General features: G+C 59.0%; 2 protein-coding genes across 2 annotated transcripts in view; both read right to left on the bottom strand.

The window, feature by feature from the left end:
• LOC144950519 (putative helicase with zinc finger domain) overlaps window positions 1–21,671 on the bottom strand; it is a 110,860-nt gene that overhangs the window by 30,390 nt on the left and 58,799 nt on the right. The window lies entirely within an intron of this gene.
• Window positions 1,407–21,241, bottom strand: LOC144950505 (putative helicase with zinc finger domain). Its single transcript, XM_078880642.1, has 8 exons — window positions 21,145–21,241; window positions 19,585–19,765; window positions 18,942–19,043; window positions 12,948–13,126; window positions 11,940–12,058; window positions 6,677–6,822; window positions 2,671–2,820; window positions 1,407–1,452 (listed from the first exon to the last, which is right to left on the bottom strand). The coding sequence occupies exons 1-8, from the start codon at window positions 21,239–21,241 to the stop codon at window positions 1,407–1,409; spliced, it is 1,020 nt and encodes a 339-aa protein (XP_078736768.1).

Raw genomic sequence — 21,671 nt, 5'->3', positions numbered from 1 at the left:
GGGGAGGGGTGGGGAGGGGGGTGGGGGATTAGGCCAGAATGCAATTAGCGGGCGACGGCGTTCGTTATTTAAACGTCTGCACGGTACGTGCCGGACTTGCGATTCAGAGGTCGATGGGGGTTTCAACTAAAAACTTTTTATCTTACCCAGGGAAAGCCCACTGGACTATGGAGTGGCTCTTTTCAGAAGCGACCTGGGCCGGAACAAATGCTAGCCCCAACGAAGTGGGTCATCATCATCACGTGGAAACGTATTGCGGACAAATAACTCTGAACGCACGTTCGGTTCTAAATGTGGAGGGGGAAAAACGGAGGACCCGGACAAAAATCCACGTGACCGCGGGAAGAGAGAGAGAGAGACACACGCAAACTCCAAATACACAGCAGGAGTCAAGGTCGTGATCGAACCCACGACCTCCTGTGTACCAGGCAAGGTAGTCAACATCTCCTAGCCACCGTGATGATGATTAGAGAGAGAAAGAGACACGCAAACTCCAAATATACAGCAGGTGTCAGGGTCGAGATCGAACCCACGACCTCCTGTGTACTAGGCGAGGTAGTTAACATCTCCTAGCCACCGTGGCGCCCGTGCTTTGAGTCCGTCACGGGAGGGAGATCGCGATCGCGACGGGTGCCGAGGGGCTCCGCGACTGAACGCGGTCGCGGCTTTCGCGCCGGCCGGCGACACCGCCGGTGCCGTGCGTTGCATCGCTCTCCATCAACGACGACGGCGACGGTGACTGTGGCACCGCCGCCTTCATTAAAATCGCCCGTGTCGGGTGTGAGAGCGGAGGGGGATGGGGGGAGCGGGGAGGAAGAGGAGGGGGAGGAGGGGGAGGGGGAGGAGGAGGAGGAGGGGGAGGAGGAGGAGGAGGAGGAGGGGGAGGAGGAGGAGGAGGGGGGGGGGGGGAGGAGGGGGAGGAGGAGGGGGAGGAGGAGGGGGAGGAGGGGGGGGAGGAGGGGGGGGAGGAGGGGAGGAGGAGGGGGAGGAGGAGGGGGGAGGAGGGGGGGTAGGAGGAGGGGAGGAGGGGGGGGAGGAGGAGGAGGAGGAGGGGGGGGAGGAGGAGGGGGAGGAGGGGGAGGAGGAGGAGGAGGAGGAGGAGGAGGGGGAGGAGGGGGGGGGAGGAGGGGGAGGAGGGAGGGGGAGGAGGGGGGGGGAGGTTGGAGTTCACGACAAAAAACATCCAACTCGCGCGATCTGAAACCCGAGAAAAGTAATCGAACAGCGGAATCCAACCCCGAGGTGAAGGGGTGCGCCGCGCTAGCGAGGCGAGGGGAGCCAAGCGGAGAGGGGAGACGCGGGGGGGAGCCATCGGATCGCAGTCCGCAATCACGCCGGGAGGCGACGAGAGGGGGGGGGGGGGGGGAGGGGGGGGAATCAATCAGATTTTTTTCCGAGACGCGGCGTCAGCGTCGCGTCCGCTTCTTGCCGGCGTAGTTGACGTGAGCGCGGCTTTAGGGGGGCGGCCAAGAGTAGCCCCCTCCAATGGGGTGCTGCTGCGCTCTTGCGGCTACGGCAGCCGCCCCCAGCGACGGCTGCCACCTTAATACCATCACCTTCATCAGTCCTGCATAATGCACGGGCATAAGTAGTACTAATCACATACCTGCATTTCCATAAATATGCCCATAAATATGCTAGATTCCTCTTGATATGGAAATTATTTTGTCAAGGCGCCCTTCCCCCCCCCTCTTTCAACCCAGCTTAAATATACGCTCCAAGCATGGTGCTGTTTCATTCAGACGCTGTCTCCCCGACAGACCTGGTCTTCACCTGATGACGGCTGCTTGCGTTGTGGCCGAAACGTCGTGAGAATTGTTTTATTATGTTTTATTTTATTATTTTTATTGTTTCCATTCTACGTGACTTTACCGAAAGAACCAAGAGAGACAAACATCCCCCTTAAACATCCCCCTCTTGGGGCAAGCGCCGTTAGCGAGTAGCACCTATGAAGGCCGGCACGGCACACACGAGGGGGTGGGTGGCCAGCACCACGCCCGGCCGCCTTTGTCTCCCCAGTGCTAGCGATGTTTACACACCGCGCCAGGGAATGGTTTGAGGCCGAGTCTACGTAGGGGAGGCCCGGGACCGGTTCAGATAGTCATCAACGCCGTTGGCCGTGAGCGGGAATCGAAGTCGGGTCCGACTGCTGCGACAACGCTTCCCCACCGCGATCACCACCACCAAGATCACAATCACCACCACCACCACGATCACCATCACCACTACAATCACCACCACAATCACCACCAACACAATTACAATCACCACCACCACGATTGCCACCACCACCACGATCACCACCACCACCACAATCACACTCACCACCACAATCACAATCACCACCACCACGATCTCCACCACCACTACTACCACGATCTCAACCACCACTAAGATCACCACCACGATCACCACCCACAATCCACACCATCACCACGATCCCCACCACCACCATGATCTCCACCACCACTACTACCACGATCTCAACCACCACCAAGATCACTACCACCACGATCACCACCACGATCACCACCACCACCACGATCACCACCACGATCTCCACCACCACCACCACGATCTCCACAACCACCACAATCCCCACCACCACGATCCCCACCACCACGCCGCCGCCGCCCCCTGCCTAGCGGGCGGGAGGGACGTCTGCCTTGCCCTCGGCGTTGTTGTAGAAGGCGGTGCTGTTCTTGTCCTGCACCGCCTCCCCGCGCGCCGTGTAGAACGCCAGCGGCTGCAGCTCGCCGTGCGCCGGCTGGCGCCCCGCTGGCGGCGAGCTTCCCCTCGTAGAACAGCTCCGACGTGAGGCTGCGGGGCGGCCAGATCAACAACAAGAACTTCAAAACCACGACGTTTGTGTTGCCGTCGTTAGCGTCGAGCGCGACGGTGGGGTGGAGGGGTCACATCGCGAACCGCCCCACGTCGTCCCGCGACAACGGGCGCCACGGTGGCTGGGGGATGTTGACTCCCTCGCCCGGTGTGCAGGAGGTCGTGGGTTCGATCCCGACCCTGACGATGCCTGCTGCTGTATATTTGGAGTTTGAGGTGTCTCTCTCTCTCTCATCATCATCACGATGGCTAGGAGATGTTAACTACCTCGCCCGGTGTGCAGGAGGTCGTGGGTTCGATCCCGACCCTGACGATGCCTGCTACTGTATATTTGGAGTTTGAGGTGTCTCTCTCTCTCATCATCATCACGATGGCTGGGGGATGTTGACTACCTCGCCCGGTGTGCAGGAGGTCGTGGGTTCGATCCCGACCCTGACGATGCCTGCTACTGTATATTTGGAGTTTGAGGTGTCTCTCTCTCTCTCATCATCATCACGATGGCTGGGGGATGTTGACTACCTCGCCCGGTGTGCAGGAGGTCGTGGGTTCGATCCCGACCCTGACGATGCCTGCTACTGTATATTTGGAGTTTGTGTGTGTCTCTCTCTCTCTCTTTCCCCGGGGGGTCGCGTGGATTTTTCTCCGGGACCTCCGGTTTTTCCCGCTCCACATTTACAACCAAAGTGCATTTCGAGAATTTGGCCGCTGCTGCAAATTTCCACGTGGTGATGACAAGCCTCTCCCCTTCGTGAGGCGATCATTCGTGGTGGCCAGGTCGCTTCTGCTATAACATACAGCCCAGTGGGCCCTGACCTGGGTAACATTTGAAATAAAGTTTTCATCGTTTCGTTTTATTTGGCGCACGCAGACGCCGTGGCCCAAGCCGCCGCCGCCGCCGCGTAACCCGCGGCCTCCTCCCCAGCGGGGAGGTGAAGGTCACCGTGAACTCCGACCGCAACATCAGGACGAAGACGACGACGACAGATGAGGAGGAGGAAGAGGAGGAGGAACAGCAGCAGCAGCAGCAGGAGTATCAGCGAAAGGCGGGGATCGGACGCAAGGGAATCGATGGTCCTGGCGTTTCCGTCTCGAGCGTCGTGCCAATCACACTTCCACCACTCCCCCCCCCCCCGAGTTGGGAGTCCAACCGGGCGGGAACAAGCGGCCTCGGTTCGGCACGGGTGTCGCCAACGCGCCGTCGGAGACCCGCGTCACGTCCCCCCCCCCCCCCGTTCCCCCTTGCCGCGGTGATGTCGCCCGTTTGCCGACCGCTCGCGAGCTCGCGCGCCCGCAGCCGAAACGGCGGGAAAAACTAAAAAAGAACCTCCCTTGCATTTCACACGTCGCTCTTTCACTTTCGCGACGAAGGTGCCCCCCCCCCCCTCCCGGCCCCCCCCGCCTCCCGGCCCCCCCCCCCCCTTCGTTCGCTGACATTTAATTCCGCGACGCTGCCAGCGGAAAGAACGAGAATAATCTTTTCAAAGGCTCGCCCCATCCATCACGCACGCGCGCCATCAAGCCACGCCGGCCCACAGCTCCAGTTCAAAGAGCAGCCCGCAGTGCAAATGAGCAGCAGCGGCGCACGAGATGGAAATGTCTCGGATGCACGCGGCACACAAAGACAAAGACCACCCCCCCCCCCCCCCACTCCGTACAGCCTTCGCAGGACAAGTTTTGTTAGCGAGCACCAATTAAGGCCTCCACGGCGCGTGACCGACACCACGCCCGGCCGCCGTACGCGCTCATGGCTGAGTCGACCTAGGGGAGGGCCCAGGTTTCAAATATTCTCGACCGCGAGTGGGAATCGAAACGCTGGTCGACGGATTTCGTAGCCGAGTGCGGCAACTGTAACGCTGCCGCTCCCCGGACACGCAAAGACAAAGATCCCCCGTACAGCCTTAACAGACTGCTGGGGCAAGTGCTGTTAGACACAGACACACCCACACAGACAGACACACACAGAGACTCCCACACAGACACAGACAGAGACACCGACAGAGACACCGAGACGCCGACAGAGACACAGACACAGACAGAGACACAGACACCGACAGGGACACAGAGCCACCGACAGAGACACAGACAGAGACACAGAGCCACCGACAGAGACACAGACAGAGACACAGACAGAGACACAGAGACACTGACACAGAGACACAGCGACACAGACAGAGACACAGAGACACAGAGACACAGACAGAGACACCGACAGAGACACAGAGACACCGACACAGAGAAACAGAGAAACAGAGACACCGACAGAGACACAGACAGAGACACAGACAGAGACACAGAGACACAGACAGAGACACAGAGACACCGACAGAGACACAGACAGAGACACCGACAGAGACACAGAGACACAGAGACACAGAGACACAGACAGAGACACAGACAGAGACACAGAGACACAGACAGAGACACAGAGACACCGACAGAGACACAGACAGAGACACAGACAGAGACACCGACAGAGACACAGAGACACAGACAGAGACACAAAGACAGAGACACAGAGACACAGACAGAGACACAGAGACACTGACAGAGACACTGACAGAGACACCGACAGAGACACAGAGACACCGACAGAGACACAGAGACACAGAGACACAGAGACACTGACACAGAGACACAGACAGAGACACAGAGACACAGACAGAGACACCGACAGAGACACAGAGACACCGACACAGAGAAACAGACAGAGACACCGACAGAGACACAGAGACACAGAGACACAGAGACACAGACAGAGACACAGACAGAGACACAGAGACACAGACAGAGACACCGACAGAGACACAGACAGAGACACCGACAGAGACACAGACAGAGACACAGACAGAGACACCGACAGAGACACAGAGACACAGACAGAGACACAAAGACAGAGACACAGAGACACAGACAGAGACACAGAGACACTGACAGAGACACCGACAGAGACACAGAGACACCGACAGAGACACAGAGACACAGAGACACAGAGACACTGACACAGAGACACAGACAGAGACACAGAGACACAGACAGAGACACCGACAGAGACACAGAGACACCGACACAGAGAAACAGAGACACAGAGACACAGACAGAGACACAGACAGAGACACAGACAGAGACACAGACAGAGACACAGAGACACAGACAGAGACACAGAGACACAGACAGAGACACCGACAGAGACACAGAGACACCGACACAGAGAAACAGAGACACAGACAGAGACACAGACAGAGACACAGAGACACCGACAGAGACACAGACAGAGACACAGACAGAGACACCGACAGAGACACAGAGACACAGACAGAGACACAGAGACACAAAGACAGAGACACAGAGACACAGACAGAGACACAGAGACACTGACAGAGACACTGACAGAGACACCGACAGAGACACAGAGACACCGACAGAGACACAGAGACACAGAGACACAGAGACACTGACACAGAGACACAGACACACAGACAGAGACACCGACAGAGACACAGAGACACCGACACAGAGAAACAGAGACACAGAGACACAGACAGAGACACAGACAGAGACACAGACAGAGACACAGACAGAGACACAGAGACACAGACAGAGACACAGACAGACACAGAGACACAGACAGAGACACAAACAGAGACACAGACAGAGACACAGAGACACAGACAGAGACACAGAGACACACAGACACCGACGTGCGCTCCAACGTAACCACCGCCGCGAGTCACGAGCGTCGCCGCGCCCGAAGCCGGCGGAGGATCGCTCCGCGCGCCGAACTCCCGCTGGCAAGCCGCGGTGCCGATCGCGGGCGCCACGACGGTGCGCCGGCTACCTGACGATGTCGGTGTGCGAGCGGTAGTTCTCGCAGAGCAGCACGCGGCACGGGAAGGCCGGCGGGTAGAGCTCGTAGAGGCGCTCCAGCAGCGACAGGTGGAGCCCCTTCTTGCGCGCAAACCGGCTGTGCACCACCGGTGAGAGCTGCACGCACGCGGAGACACGCAGAGACGCACGCAGAGACGCACGCAGAGACGCACGCGGAGACACACGCGGAGACACACGCGGAGACACACGCGGAGACACACGCGGAGACACACGCGGAGACACACGCGGAGACACACGCGGAGACACACGCGGAGACACACGCGGAGACACACGCGGAGACACACGCGGAGACGCACGCGGAGACACACGCGGAGACACACGCGGAGACACACGCGGAGACGCACGCGGAGACGCACGCGGAGACACACGCGGAGACACACGCGGAGACACACGCGGAGACACACGCGGAGACACACGCAGAGACACACGCGGAGACACACGCGGAGACACACGCGGAGACACACGCAGAGACACACGCGGAGACACACGCGGAGACGCACGCGGAGACGCACGCGGAGACACGCGGAGACGCACGCGGAGACGCACGCGGAGACACACGCGGAGACACACGCGGAGACACACGCGGAGACACACGCGGAGACACACGCGGAGACACACGCGGAGACACACGCAGAGACACACGCGGAGACACACGCAGAGACACACGCAGAGACACACGCAGAGACACACGCAGAGACACACACAGAGACACACGCAGAGACACACGCAGAGACACACGCAGAGACACACACACAGAGACACACACACACACAAAGACACACACACACAGAGACACACACACAGAGACACACACAGAGACACATGCGAATGTAAACACACGCGCAAACCGGCTGTCCACCAACGCGGACAGCCGCACGCGCAAACTGGCTATGCACTACCGGGGAGACAGCTGCAAGAGGCACACGCACAAGAATGCACGCACAGACGCGTGTACACGCACACGCACGCGTGTACACGCACACGCACGCACGCGTGTACACGCACACGCACACTGCACTTCTCCACTCATTCCGTGACCAAACAGAGGAGTGCGTGGAAGGGAGATGACGAGGGGGCGACGAGGGGAGGGAGGCCATGTGGGTCGAGCGAGTTCACGGAGGACGTTCTTTAGGACTTCGAGCGCCATCTTGAGAACGTGGAGTGGGCGCCGGCGAAGAGCGCGGTGGCGGTGGTGGTGGCGGTGGCGGTGGAGGTGGTGGCGGTGGAGTGGTGGTGGCAGTGGTGGTGGCGGTGGTGGCGGCGGTGGCGGTGGAGGTGGTGGCGGTGGAGGTGGTGGCGGTGGCAGTGGTAGTGGCGGGGGTGGCGGCGGTGGCGGGGGTGGTGGTGGTGGCGGTGGTGGCGGCGGCGGTGGAGGTGGTGGCGGTGGAGTGGTGGTGGCGGTGGCAGTGGTGGTGGCAGTGGTGGCGGCGGTGGAGGTGGTGGCGGTGGAGGTGGCGGTGGAGTGGAGGTGGCGGTGGAGGTGGCGGCGGTGGCGGTGGCGGTGGGGGTGGCGGTGGTGGTGGTGGTGGAGGTGGCGGTGGTGGTGGTGGAGGTGGCGGTGGTGGTGGCGGTGGTGGTGGTGGTGGAGGTGGCGGTGGTGGTGGTGGTGGAGGTGGCGGTGGTGGTGGTGGCGGCGGTGGGGGTGGTGGCGGTGGTGGTGGTGGCGGTGGGGGTGGTGGTGGTGGCGGTGGCAGTGGTGGTGGCGGGGGTGGCGGCGGTGGCGGTGGGGGTGGTGGCGGTGGGGGTGGCGGTGGAGTGGAGGTGGCGGTGGAGGTGGCGGCGGCGGTGGGGGTGGCGGTGGTGGTGGTGGCGGTGGAGGTGGCGGTGGTGGTGGTGGAGGTGGAGGTGACGGAGGTGGCGGTGGGGGTGGCCCCAATTCCACGGGCACGGGACCCGGGACGTCGCGACTGTCGTGTAATCAGCGCTCACGGCCACGGAGAAGCGGGCATCGTTGTGCGCGTGTGAGAACTCCCCCCCCCCCCGCAGCCCCCGACCCACCCCCCCCCCACCCCCACCGGCCACCGTGCGCCACCACGACGCTCGACACAAAAATTATTTAGAATTAGTTTTTTGCTTTTTCAGCGACGATAACGACGACGTTCTCCCCCCACCCCACCCCCCGCTCCTCGTTCCCCAATTTTTCAAAGCAGAAGTCGTTTTCGCATTTCATGAGCGTCCCGCTAAAAGGCATTCAGCGGCTTCAACGGAAAAAACTAAAAACATTGTTGTGACGCGCACGCGCGCGCGTGCGTGCATGCGTGCGGGGATAGAGGCAGAGATCCCCTGTATAGCCTGTGGCAGGCTGTTGGGGCAAGTGCTGTTAGCGAGCGCCTATGAAGGCCGGCGCGGCACACGAGGGGGTGGGTGGCCAGCACCACGCCCAGCCGCCTTTGTCTCCCTCATGGCGTTTCAGGTGACCCGAGTTCGATTCCCGCTCACGGCCACCAACACCGGTGACGATTATCTGAACCGGTCCTGGGCATCCCCTAGGTCGACTCAGCCTCAAATGAGTACCTGGGTGCGGTGCGTAAACATCGCCACTGGGGAGACAAAGGCGGCCGGGCGTGTCGGCCTTCACAAGTGCTACTCGCTAACAGCCCTTGCCCCAACAGTCCGTTCAGGCTACACGGGGGATCTTTGTCTTTGTCGTTTGCCATCAGCGAGTACGAAGATGCATCGGGGGGGTACGTCCCGGCGTTCGGAGCAATTCAATAGCAATTTGGCGAAGGGCTGAAAAATTGCGGCGTTCAAAACCGAAAGAGGCTTTGGGAATGCCGCCGACGGAACATTTTGTCAAATCGCTGGAGCAGACGCCGCACGACAAGAGGAATCGCCAAGTCCCCTGACCAGATTCTGAAGATTGGGGGGGGGGGGGGAGCATTGCATTTGAAGCAAAGGCTGCGAGGATGGACTTGCAGGGATGTGCGCATCGTGGTGATTGCGACATCTCGTTCCAAAGCTGTGGCCACACAGCCCAAATTAAGGAGCGTCGTGAAAATAATCGTGAAAATCCGGGAAGCTTTCAGGCACGAAGAATCACATGCACTCTCCTGGCTCTCCCCTCTCATCTCACTCTACTCCCCTCCACGCACTCTCCTACCTCTCCCCTCTCATCTCACTCCACTCCCCTCCACGCACTCTCCTGGCTCTCCCCTCTCATCTCACTCTACTCCCCTCCACGCACTCTCCTACCTCTCCCCTCTCATCTCACTCTACTCCCCTCCACGCACTCTCCTACATCTCCCCTCTCACCTCACTCCACTCCCCTCCACGCACTCTCCTACCTCTCCCCTCTCATCTCACTCCACTCCCCTCCACACACTCTCCTACCTCTCACCTCTCATCTCACTCCACTCCCCTCCACGCACTCTCCTACCTCTCCCCTCTCATCTCGCTCCACTCCCCTCCACGCACTCTCCTGCCTCTCCCTTCTCATCTCACTCCACTCCCCTCCACGCACTCTCCTGCCTCTCCCCTCTCATCTCACTCCACTCCCCTCCACGCACTCTCCTACCTCTCCCCTCTCATCTCACTCCACTCCCCTCCACGCACTCTCCTACCTCTCCCCTCTCATCTCACTCCACTCCCCTCCACGCACTCTCCTACCTCTCCCCTCTCATCTCACTCCACTCCCCTCCACGCACTCTCCTACCTCTCCCCTCTCATCTCACTCTACACCCCTCCACGCACTCTCCTACCTCTCCCCTCTCATCTCACTCTACTCCCCTCCACGCACTCTCCTGCCTCTCCCCTCTCATCTCACTCCACTTCCCTCCACGCACTCTCCTGCCTCTCCCCTCTCATCTCACTCCACTCCCCTCCACGCACTCTCCTGCCTCTCCCCTCTCATCTCACTCCACTCCCCTCCACGCACTCTCCTGCCTCTCCCCTCTCACCTCACTCCACTCCCCTCCACGCACTCTCCTACCTCTCCCCTCTCATCTCACTCCACTCCCCTCCACGCACTCTCCTACCTCTCCCCTCTCATCTCACTCTACACCCCTCCACGCACTCTCCTACCTCTCCCCCTCTCATCTCACTCTACTCCCCTCCACGCACTCTCCTGCCTCTCCCCTCTCATCTCACTCCACTTCCCTCCACGCACTCTCCTGCCTCTCCCCTCTCATCTCACTCCACTCCCCTCCACGCACTCTCCTGCCTCTCCCCTCTCATCTCACTCCACTCCCCTCCACGCACTCTCCTGCCTCTCCCCTCTCACCTCACTCCACTCCCCTCCACGCACTCTCCTACATCTCCCTCTCATCTCACTCCACTCACCTCCACACACTCTCCTGCCTCTCATCTCACTCCACTCCCCTCCACGCACTTTCCCTACATCTCCCTCTCACCTCAATCCACTCCCCTCCACGCACTCTCCTACCTCTCCCCTCTCATCTCACTCCACTCCCCTCCACACACTCTCCTACCTCTCCCCTCTCATCTCACTCCACTCCCCTCCACGCACTCTCCTACCTCTCTCCTCTCATCTCACTCCACTCCCTCCACACACTCTCCTACCTCTCCCCTCTCATCTCACTCCACTCCCCTCCACGCACTCTCCTACCTCTCCCCTCTCATCTCACTCCACTCCCCTCCACGCACTCTCCTACCTCTCCCCTCTCATCTCACTCCACTCCCCTCCACACACTCTCCTACCTCTCCCCTCTCATCTCACTCCACTCCCCTCCACGCACTCTCCTACCTCTCCCCCTCTCATCTCACTCCACTCCCCTCCACACACTCTCCTACCTCTCCCCTCTCATCTCACTCCCCTCCCCTCCACGCACTCTCCTGCCTCTCCCTCTCATCTCACTCCACTCCCCTCCACACACTCTCCTACCTCTCACCCTCTCATCTCACTCCCCTCCCCTCCACGCACTCTCCTACCTCTCCCCTCTCATCTCACTCCCCTCCCCTCCACGCACTCTCCTGCCTCTCCTGCCTCTCCCCTCTCACCTCACTCCCCTCCCCTCTGCACCCAAGTGCACCTGCAGGGCACGTGACCGGGCTTGCAACACAGCAAACACTCGGAACCCCAAGGTGGCACAGGTCGGAGGGTGCGGGGAGGAGAAGACGCAAAGAGTCGGGAGTGGTCATGGGGAGGGGCGGAGGGAGTGGTGGGTAGTGAGTGGGTAGTGAGTGGGGGGGTTGAGAGGGCAGTGGGGGGTCAGGAGGTCACGTGAGGTCACGCGAGGTCACGCAAGGTCACGTACTTGCATGTGGTCCCCGGCGAGCACGATGCGCGTGTCGCACGTGGCCAGGGCGAGCGCCATGACGGTCTCGCACTCCATCGCCTGCGCCGCCTCGTCGATGAGGATGTGCGTGAAGAAGCCTGCGCCATGGGGGGGGGGGGAGGGGGGGGGGAGGGGGGGGGTGAGACACGAGGTCCCCCGCGAGCCTGAGCGGTGTGATGGGGGGGGGGGGGAGCGGCGGCGCAGCGGTGAGCGCCACGCCGCGCTACGAACCCGGCGGCCCGAGTTCCGTTCCCGCTCGCGGCCAACGCCGGTGACGATCGTCTGAGCCCGGTCCCTGGGATCTCCCCTATGGTGCGGTGTGTAAACATCGCCACTGGGGAGACAAAGGTGGCCGGGCGTGGTGCTGGCCACCCACCCCTCGTGTGCCGTGCCAGCCTTCATAAGTGCTGCTCGCTAGCAGCACTTGCCCCAACAGTCTGTTGAGGTTATACGGGAGATCTTTTACCTTATGTGGTTTCCTGCGGGCAAATTGAGCTGGCAGGGCATGTGCGTGCGTGCGTGTGTGTGTGTGCGTGTGGGTGTGTACGTGTGAGTGTGTGCGTGTGTGTGCGTGTGCTTGTGTGTGCGTGTGCTTGTGTGTGCGTGTGTGTGCGTGTGTGTGCGTGTGCGTGTGTGTGCGTGTGTGTGTGTGCGTGTGTGTGTGCGTGTGGGTACCCGCGGGCAGGTTGACTTGGCACAGTGTGTGTCTGTGTGTGCGTGTGCGTGTGCGTGCGCGTCTGTGTGCGTGTGTGTGTGTACGTGTGTGTGTGTGTGTGCGTGTGTGTGTGTGTACGTGTGTGTGCGCGTGTGTGTGTGCGCGCGTGTGCATGTGCGTGTGTGCGTCTGTGTGCGTGCGTGTGTGTGCGTGCGTGTGTGCGCGCGTGTGTGTGTGCGCGTGTGTGTGTGTGCGTGTGTGTGTGTGTGTGCGCGTGTGTGTACGTGTGTGTACGTGCGTGTGTGTGCGTGTGCGTGTATGTGTGTGTGTACCTGCAGGCAGGTTGAGCTGGCACAGGGTGCGTGACGTGCTGAGCGTGGTGACCACCACGCGGCTCTTGAGGACGTCCTCCTGCACGGGCGGCAGGAACTCGGAGCGCGAGGGCGACATGAGGCAGTACTGCTGCACCACCGGGTGCACGCTCTTCACCCAGCGGTGACGGTAGTACACCCTGCACACGGCACGCGCACCAGCGCATCAACGCAGGTACACCACACGTACACACGCGTAGCAACGCAGGTACACCACGTGTACACATACACACGCAGCAACGCAGATACACCGCGTGTACACACACACACGCAGCAACGTAGATACACCACGTGTACACACACACACACTGCAACGCAGATACACCACGTGTACACACACACACGCAGCAACGTAGATACACCACGTGTACACACACACACGCAGCAACGCAGGTACACCACGTGTACACACGCGTAGCAACGCAGGTACACCACGTGTACACACACATTGCAACGCATGTACACCAGGTGTACACACACTGCAACGCAGATACACCACATATACACGTGTACACACACACTGCAATGCAGATACACAACGTGTGTACACACACGTAGAAACGTAGATACACCACGTGTACACACGCACACTGCAACGCAGATACACCACGTGTACACACACACACTGCAACGCAGATACACCACGTGTACACACACACACTGCAACGCAGATACACCACGTGTACACACGCACACTGCAACGCAGGTACACCACGTGTACACACACACACGCAGCAACGCAGATACACCACATGTACACACGCACACTGCAACGCAGATACACCACGTGTACACACACACACTGCAACGCAGGTACACCACGTGTACACACGCACACTGCAACGCAGGTACACCACGTGTACACACGCACACTGCAACGCAGGTACACCACGTGTACACACACACACTGCAACGCAGATACACCACGTGTACACACGCACACTGCAACGCAGGTACACCACGTGTACACACACACACTGCAACGCAGATACACCACGTGTACACACACACACTGCAACGTAGATACACCACACGTACACACGCACACTGCAACGTAGATACACCACGTGTACACACGCACACTGCAACGCAGATACACCACGTGTACACACACACACTGCAACGCAGATACACCACGTGTACACACACACACGCAGCAACGTAGATACACCACGTGTACACACACACACTGCAACGCAGATACACCACGTGTACACACACACACTGCAACGCAGGTACACCACGTGTACACACACACACTGCAACGCAGGTACACCACGTGTACACACACACACTGCAACGTAGATACACCACACGTACACACACACACGCAGCAACGCAGATACACCACGTGTACACACACACACGCAGCAACGCAGATACACCACGTGTACACACACACACTGCAACGCAGGTACACCACGTGTACACACACACACTGCAACGCAGGTACACCACGTGTACACACACACACTGCAACGCAGGTACACCACGTGTACACACACACACTGCAACGTAGATACACCACGTGTACACACGCACACTGCAACGTAGATACACCACGTGTACACACACACACTGCAACGTAGATACACCACGTGTACACACACACACTGCAACGCAGATACACCACGTGTACACACACACACTGCAACGCAGATACACCACGTGTACACACACACACTGCAACGTAGATACACCACGTGTACACACACACACTGCAACGTAGATACACCACGTGTACACACACACACTGCAACGTAGATACACCGCGTGTACACACGCACACTGCAACGCAGATACACCACACGTACACACACACACTGCAACGCAGATACACCACGTGTACACACACACACTGCAACGCAGATACACCGCGTGTACACACGCACACTGCAACGCAGGTACACCACGTGTACACACACACACTGCAACGCAGATACACCACGTGTACACACACACACTGCAACGCAGATACACCACGTGTACACACGCACACTGCAACGCAGATACACCACGTGTACACACACACACACTGCAACGCAGATACACCACGTGTACACACACACACACTGCAACGCAGATACACCACACGTACACACGCACACTGCAACGCAGATACACCACGTGTACACACACACACTGCAACGCAGATACACCACGTGTACACACACACACACTGCAACGCAGATACACCACGTGTACACACACACACACTGCAACGCAGATACACCACGTGTACACACGCACACTGCAACGCAGGTACACCACGTGTACACACACACACTGCAACGCAGATACACCACGTGTACACACACACTGCAACGCAGATACACCACGTGTACACACGCACACTGCAACGCAGATACACCACGTGTACACACACACACACTGCAACGCAGATACACCACGTGTACACACACACACACTGCAACGCAGATACACCACGTGTACACACACACACTGCAACGCAGATACACCACGTGTACACACACACACTGCAACGCAGATACACCACGTGTACACACACACACTGCAACGCAGATACACCACGTGTACACACGCACACTGCAACGCAGATACACCACGTGTACACACACACACTGCAACGCAGATACACCACGTGTACACACACGCACACTGCAACGCAGATACACCACGTGTACACACGCACACTGCAACGCAGATACACCACGTGTACACACACACACTGCAACGCAGATACACCACGTGTACACACGCACACTGCAACGCAGATACACCACGTGTACACACACACACTGCAACGCAGATACACCACGTGTACACACGCACACTGCAACGCAGATACACCACATGTACACACGCACACTGCAACGCAGATACACCACGTGTACACACACACACGCAGCAACGTAGATACACCACGTGTACACACACACACTGCAACGCAGGTACACCACGTGTACACACACACACGCAGCAACGTAGATACACCACGTGTACACACACACACTGCAACGCAGATACACCACGTGTACACACACACACTGCAACGCAGGTACACCACGTGTACACACACACACGCAGCAACGTAGATACACCACGTGTACACACACACACGCAGCAACGTAGATACACCACGTGTACACACACACACGCAGCAACGTAGATACACCACGTGTACACACACACACGCAGCAACGTAGATACACCACGTGTACACACACACACGCAGCAACGTAGATACACCACGTGTACACACACACACTGCAACGCAGGTACACCACGTGTACACACACACACTGCAACGCAGGTACACCACGTGTACACACACACACTGCAACGCAGATACACCACGTGTACACACACACACGCAGCAACGTAGATACACCACGTGTACACACACACACTGCAACGCAGGTACACCACGTGTACACACACACACGCAGCAACGTAGATACACCACGTGTACACACACACACTGCAACGCAGGTACACCACGTGTACACACACGCACACTGCAACGCAGATACACCACGTGTACACACACACACGCAGCAACGCAGGTACACCACGTGTACACACGCACACTGCAACGCAGATACACCACGTGTACACACGCACACTGCAACGCAGATACACCACGTGTACACACACACACTGCAACGCAGATACACCACGTGTACACACGCACACTGCAACGCAGGTACACCACGTGTACACACACACACTGCAACGCAGATACACCACGTGTACACACACACACGCAGCAACGTAGATACACCACGTGTACACACGCACACTGCAACGCAGATACACCACGTGTACACACACACACTGCAACGCAGATACACCACATGTACACACGCACACTGCAACGCAGGTACACCACGTGTACACACACACACTGCAACGCAGGTACACCACGTGTACACACGCACACTGCAACGCAGGTACACCACGTGTACACACACACACTGCAACGCAGATACACCACGTGTACACACACACACTGCAACGCAGATACACCACGTGTACACACACACACTGCAACGCAGGTACACCACGTGTACACACACACACTGCAACGCAGGTACACCACGTGTACACACACACACTGCAACGCAGATACACCACGTGTACACACGCACACTGCAACGCAGGTACACCACGTGTACACACGCACACTGCAACGCAGATACACCACGTGTACACACGCACACTGCAACGCAGATACACCACGTGTACACACACACACTGCAACGCAGGTACACCACGTGTACACACACACACGCAGCAACGTAGATACACCACGTGTACACACACACACGCAGCAACGCAGATACACCACGTGTACACACACACACGCAGCAACGCAGATACACCACGTGTACACACACACACTGCAACGCAGATACACCACGTGTACACACACACACGCAGCAACGCAGGTACACCACGTGTACACACACACACGCAGCAACGTAGATACACCACGTGTACACACACACACTGCAACGCAGATACACCACGTGTACACACGCACACTGCAACGTAGATACACCACGTGTACACACACACACTGCAACGCAGGTACACCACGTGTACACACACACACGCAGCAACGTAGATACACCACGTGTACACACACACACTGCAACGCAGGTACACCACGTGTACACACACACACGCAGCAACGTAGATACACCACGTGTACACACACACACTGCAACGCAGATACACCACGTGTACACACACACACGCAGCAACGTAGATACACCACGTGTACACACACACACTGCAACGCAGGTACACCACGTGTACACACACACACGCAGCAACGTAGATACACCACGTGTACACACACACACTGCAACGCAGATACACCACATGTACACGTGTACACACACAGAAAAGCAAATACAACGGCCACCATTCACCACTAAGTGGAGGTGACGTCACCGCAGCACTTGTGCCATGCTAGGTGCACCGTGAAGCCGTGTGAAGTGTCAGACGCCGTGCCAACACCGATACACCAATAATAATACTAAGTGACGGTGACGTCACCACGGCGCCTGTGCCAGGCCAGGTGCACTTTGAGGTCATCACGTGAAGTGTCGAAGGCTCACTGACAGGAGGTCACGAGACAGACCCTGCAGGTGCCCTGGTTCAGCTGACTGAGATGACCGGTAGATGCACCACCAGCTGTACCCCCTGCTGTGCCAGGCTAGGTGCAGGAGGTCACGGGACAGACCCAGCAGGTGCCATGGTTCGACTGACTAAGATGACCGGTAGATGCACCACCAGCTGTACCCCCTACTGTGCCAGGCTAGGTGCAGGAGGAGGTCACGGGACAGACCCTGCAGGTGCCCTGGTTCGACTGACTAAGATGACCGGTAGATGCACCACCAGCTGTACCCCCTACTGTGCCAGGCTAGGTGCAGGAGGAGGTCACGGGACAGACCCAGCAGGTGCCATGGTTCGACTGACTAAGATGACCGGTAGATGCACCACCAGCTGTACCCCCTACTGTGCCAGGCTAGGTGCAGGAGGAGGTCACGGGACAGACCCTGCAGGTGCCCTGGTTCGATTGACTAAGATGACCGGTAGATGCACCACCAGCTGTACCCCCTGCTGTGCCAGGCTAGGTGCAGGAGGAGGTCACGGGACAGACCCAGCGGGTGCCGTGGGGTCGACTGACTGAGATGACTGGTAGATGCACCACCAGCTGTACCCCCTACTGTGCCAGGCTAGGTGCAGGAGGAGGTCACGGGACAGACCCTGCAGGTGCCCTGGTTCGACCCTGCAGGTGCCCTGGTTCGACTGACTGAGATGACCACTGATAGACGCACCACCAGCTGCACCCCCGACTCTGCCAACTTGCTGCATTTCAGCCGCGTGTCGCTCCCGCTCGTGTAAACACACACGGAAGGACGCAGATTCCCCGCACTGGCGCCCAGAGGATCGCCGTACCTGAGCGGCCTGGCCTCGGGATTGCCACTCTCCACGTGCGGGTGGAGGTAGTCCTTGATGTACAGGTCGGCCGCGCTGTTGGAATGCGTGCAGATGAGTATCCTGCGGGGCGGACAGGTTTGGGCGGCGGTGAGCGAGAGCGGGGAGACGGCACACGGCAATTAAAAAAGTGTCACCTCTCCGCAGCGCGGCGGCGTCGGGGTCGTCAAACGAGACACGGAATCGGTTCGTGATCTGTCGCGGGAAAAACGTGCTACGAGAACGGCGTCACGGAAGTGGATGTCGCAGAGCCACTTCTGAGACGAACGACGTCACGGAAGTGGATGTCGTAGAGACACTTTTGAGACATACAGACGTATATACCGCGTACCATACATACAGACGTACGCACGTACAGCGTACCATACATACGTACGTACCACGTACCACACGTACAGGACATACGTACGTACCACACGTACAGACATACGTACATAACGTACGTACGTGCCACGTACCACACGTACAGACATACGTACGTACCACACGTACAGACATACGTACATACGTACGTACGTGCCACGTACCACACGTACAGACATACGTACCGCGTACCACACGTACAAACATACGTACGTACCGCGTACCACACGTACGTACGTACCGCGTGTGCTGCTGCCTGAGCGCCTGCTTGGTGGCCTGCGCCAGCGCGAACGTCTTGCCCGTGCCGTAGGGCCCCAGCAGCAGCACGGGCGGCAGGGGCACTGCGAGCGGGCGACGTCGCCGCGAGGACGGCCTCCTTCTGCTTGGCGTTGAGACGCGGGTCCAGCTGGTCGTCCCACTGCCTGCGCTCGGTCGGGTGGGGGGGGGGGGGGGGGGGGGGGGGGGGGGGGGGGGGGGGGGGCTTATCGTCATCATCATCGTAGTGCGGAAATGTTGAGCAGCAGACAAACGACTCTGAACGCCGTCGACGTTGATTCGGAATGCGGAGGTTGTAAACCGGAGGGCCCGGAACAAAAATCCACGCGGCAACGGGGGGAGAGAGACGCAAACTCCAAATATACAGCGGCAGGCTTCAGGGTCGGGATCGAACCCACGACCTCCTGTTACACCAGGCGAGGAAGTTAACATCTCCTAGCCACCGTGATGATGAGAGACACGCAAACTCTAAATATACAGCAGCAGGCGTCAGGGTCGGGATCGAACCCACGACCTCCTGCAGACCAGGCGAGGTAGTTAACATCTCCTAGCCACCGTCACAGCCCGTTATAATTGACCGTCGTTATAACTCTGGCGACGGCGTGAGGAGTTCAGAAGCTTCAATGACGAACGACGAACCAAGGATTCAAAAGGTGCGTGGAGAGAGAGAGAGAAGCGTGATTTTTTTATCTCGATCGAGAACTCATTTCATAAGAACTGCGTGTGTGTGTGTGTGCGCGTGTGCGTGTGCGTGCGCGTGCGGTGTGCGAGTGTGTGTGTGCGTGTGCGTGCGCGTGCGTGTGTGCGTGTGTGCGTGTGCGCGTGCGCGTTGCGCGCGTGTGCGTGCACGTGCGTGCGTGTGCGTGTGTGCGTGCGTGTGTGCGTGTGTGCAAGTGTGTGTGTGTGTGCATGCGCGTGTGTGCGTGTGTGTGCGTGTGTGCGTGTGTGCGTGTGCGTGTGCGTGCTGTGTGTGTGCGTGTGGGTGTGCGCGTGTGTGCGTGTGTGCGTGTGTGTGTGTGCGTGTGTGTGTGCGTGTGTGTGTGTGTGTGTGCGTGTGTGCGTGTGTGTGAGAACTAGAAAACAAACACGGGTGGGGTTCTAGAGGACACCATCGCAACTATTTAGGAAGAGTGAGCCGGGATGGAGGGGGGGGGGCACAGTCGCGTAGCGGCCGGAAAGGAACAACGGCCGGCGGTCGAGGACTAACGACGGAGTGGCAGTCGAAGGAGGAGCAGCAGGAGGAGGGAGGGGAGGGGAGGGAGGAGGAGGGAGGAGGAGGAGGAGGAGGGAGGAGGAGGGGAGAGGAGGAGGGTGGAGGAGGAGGAGGGAGGGAGGTGGAGGAGGAGGGAAGGAGGGAGGTGGAGGGAGGGAGGGAGGTGGAGGAGGAGGGAGGAAGAGAAGTAGCAAGCGGAGGAGCAGCCTGCGTCCACTGCGGAGACGGAGCGACAGCGTCATCGCGTCGATCTGCGGGGGAGTTGACCGCGACGCGCTCGGAGGGGGGGGGGGGGGGGGGGCCGACCCCGACCTGTGTGCGACCCCGAACCCCAGGGGATGACAGGCGGGGTGGCGACGACGGGGAAGAGCAGAGCGGGCTCGGGGATGCGATCCACGGCGTAGTGCATCTCGCACAGCGGCAGCCGGTTTCAGCTGGAACTGCAGCTCCACCTGCGGGGCACAGAGCGGGACGACAGATTTCAGTTCTCTTCAGTTTTCAGTTTCAATTTATTAGGTACTGGCTGTACTACCCCCGGCTTCGCCCGGGACTTGGATACACCACGCCCCGGCCACCTTTGACCCCCCACCCCCCCCAGTGGCGATGTTCGCACACCGCACGAGTTACTCGTTTGAGGCCGAGTCGACCTAGGGGAGGCACAGAACCGGTTCCAAATAATCCGTCACCGGTGTTGGCCGTGAGCGGGAATCGAACTCGGGTGGCCGGGCTCGACAAAATCGACGCGCAACAAACGAATGCGAAAGTCCCAAACAAACAGACCGGCACACCGCATGTACAAAAGCTCTCAGCCTTATCCACACCACCGGCTCAAAAGAACT

The sequence above is a fragment of the Lampetra fluviatilis genome, chromosome 58 (assembly GCF_964198595.1).
Source record: "Lampetra fluviatilis chromosome 58, kcLamFluv1.1, whole genome shotgun sequence".
NCBI lineage: Eukaryota > Metazoa > Chordata > Hyperoartia > Petromyzontiformes > Petromyzontidae > Lampetra > Lampetra fluviatilis.
Note: the sequence above shows the minus strand (reverse complement) of the source record. Positions and strands in the feature narration are given on the sequence as shown.

Bases quoted from the DNA above. Each gene is read 5' to 3' on its own strand.
- LOC144950505 (XM_078880642.1), bottom strand. From the start codon at position 21,241: ATGCACTACGCCGTGGATCGCATCCCCGAGCCCGCTCTGCTCTTCCCC. The intron at 12,059-12,947 runs GTACACACACAC...CCCATGGCGCAG, and splicing joins CCAGCTCAACCTGCCTGCAG to GCTTCTTCACGCACATCCTC. The intron at 1,453-2,670 runs GCAAGGCAGACG...GCCCCCCTAAAG, and splicing joins CTTCTACAACAACGCCGAGG to CCGCGCTCACGTCAACTACG.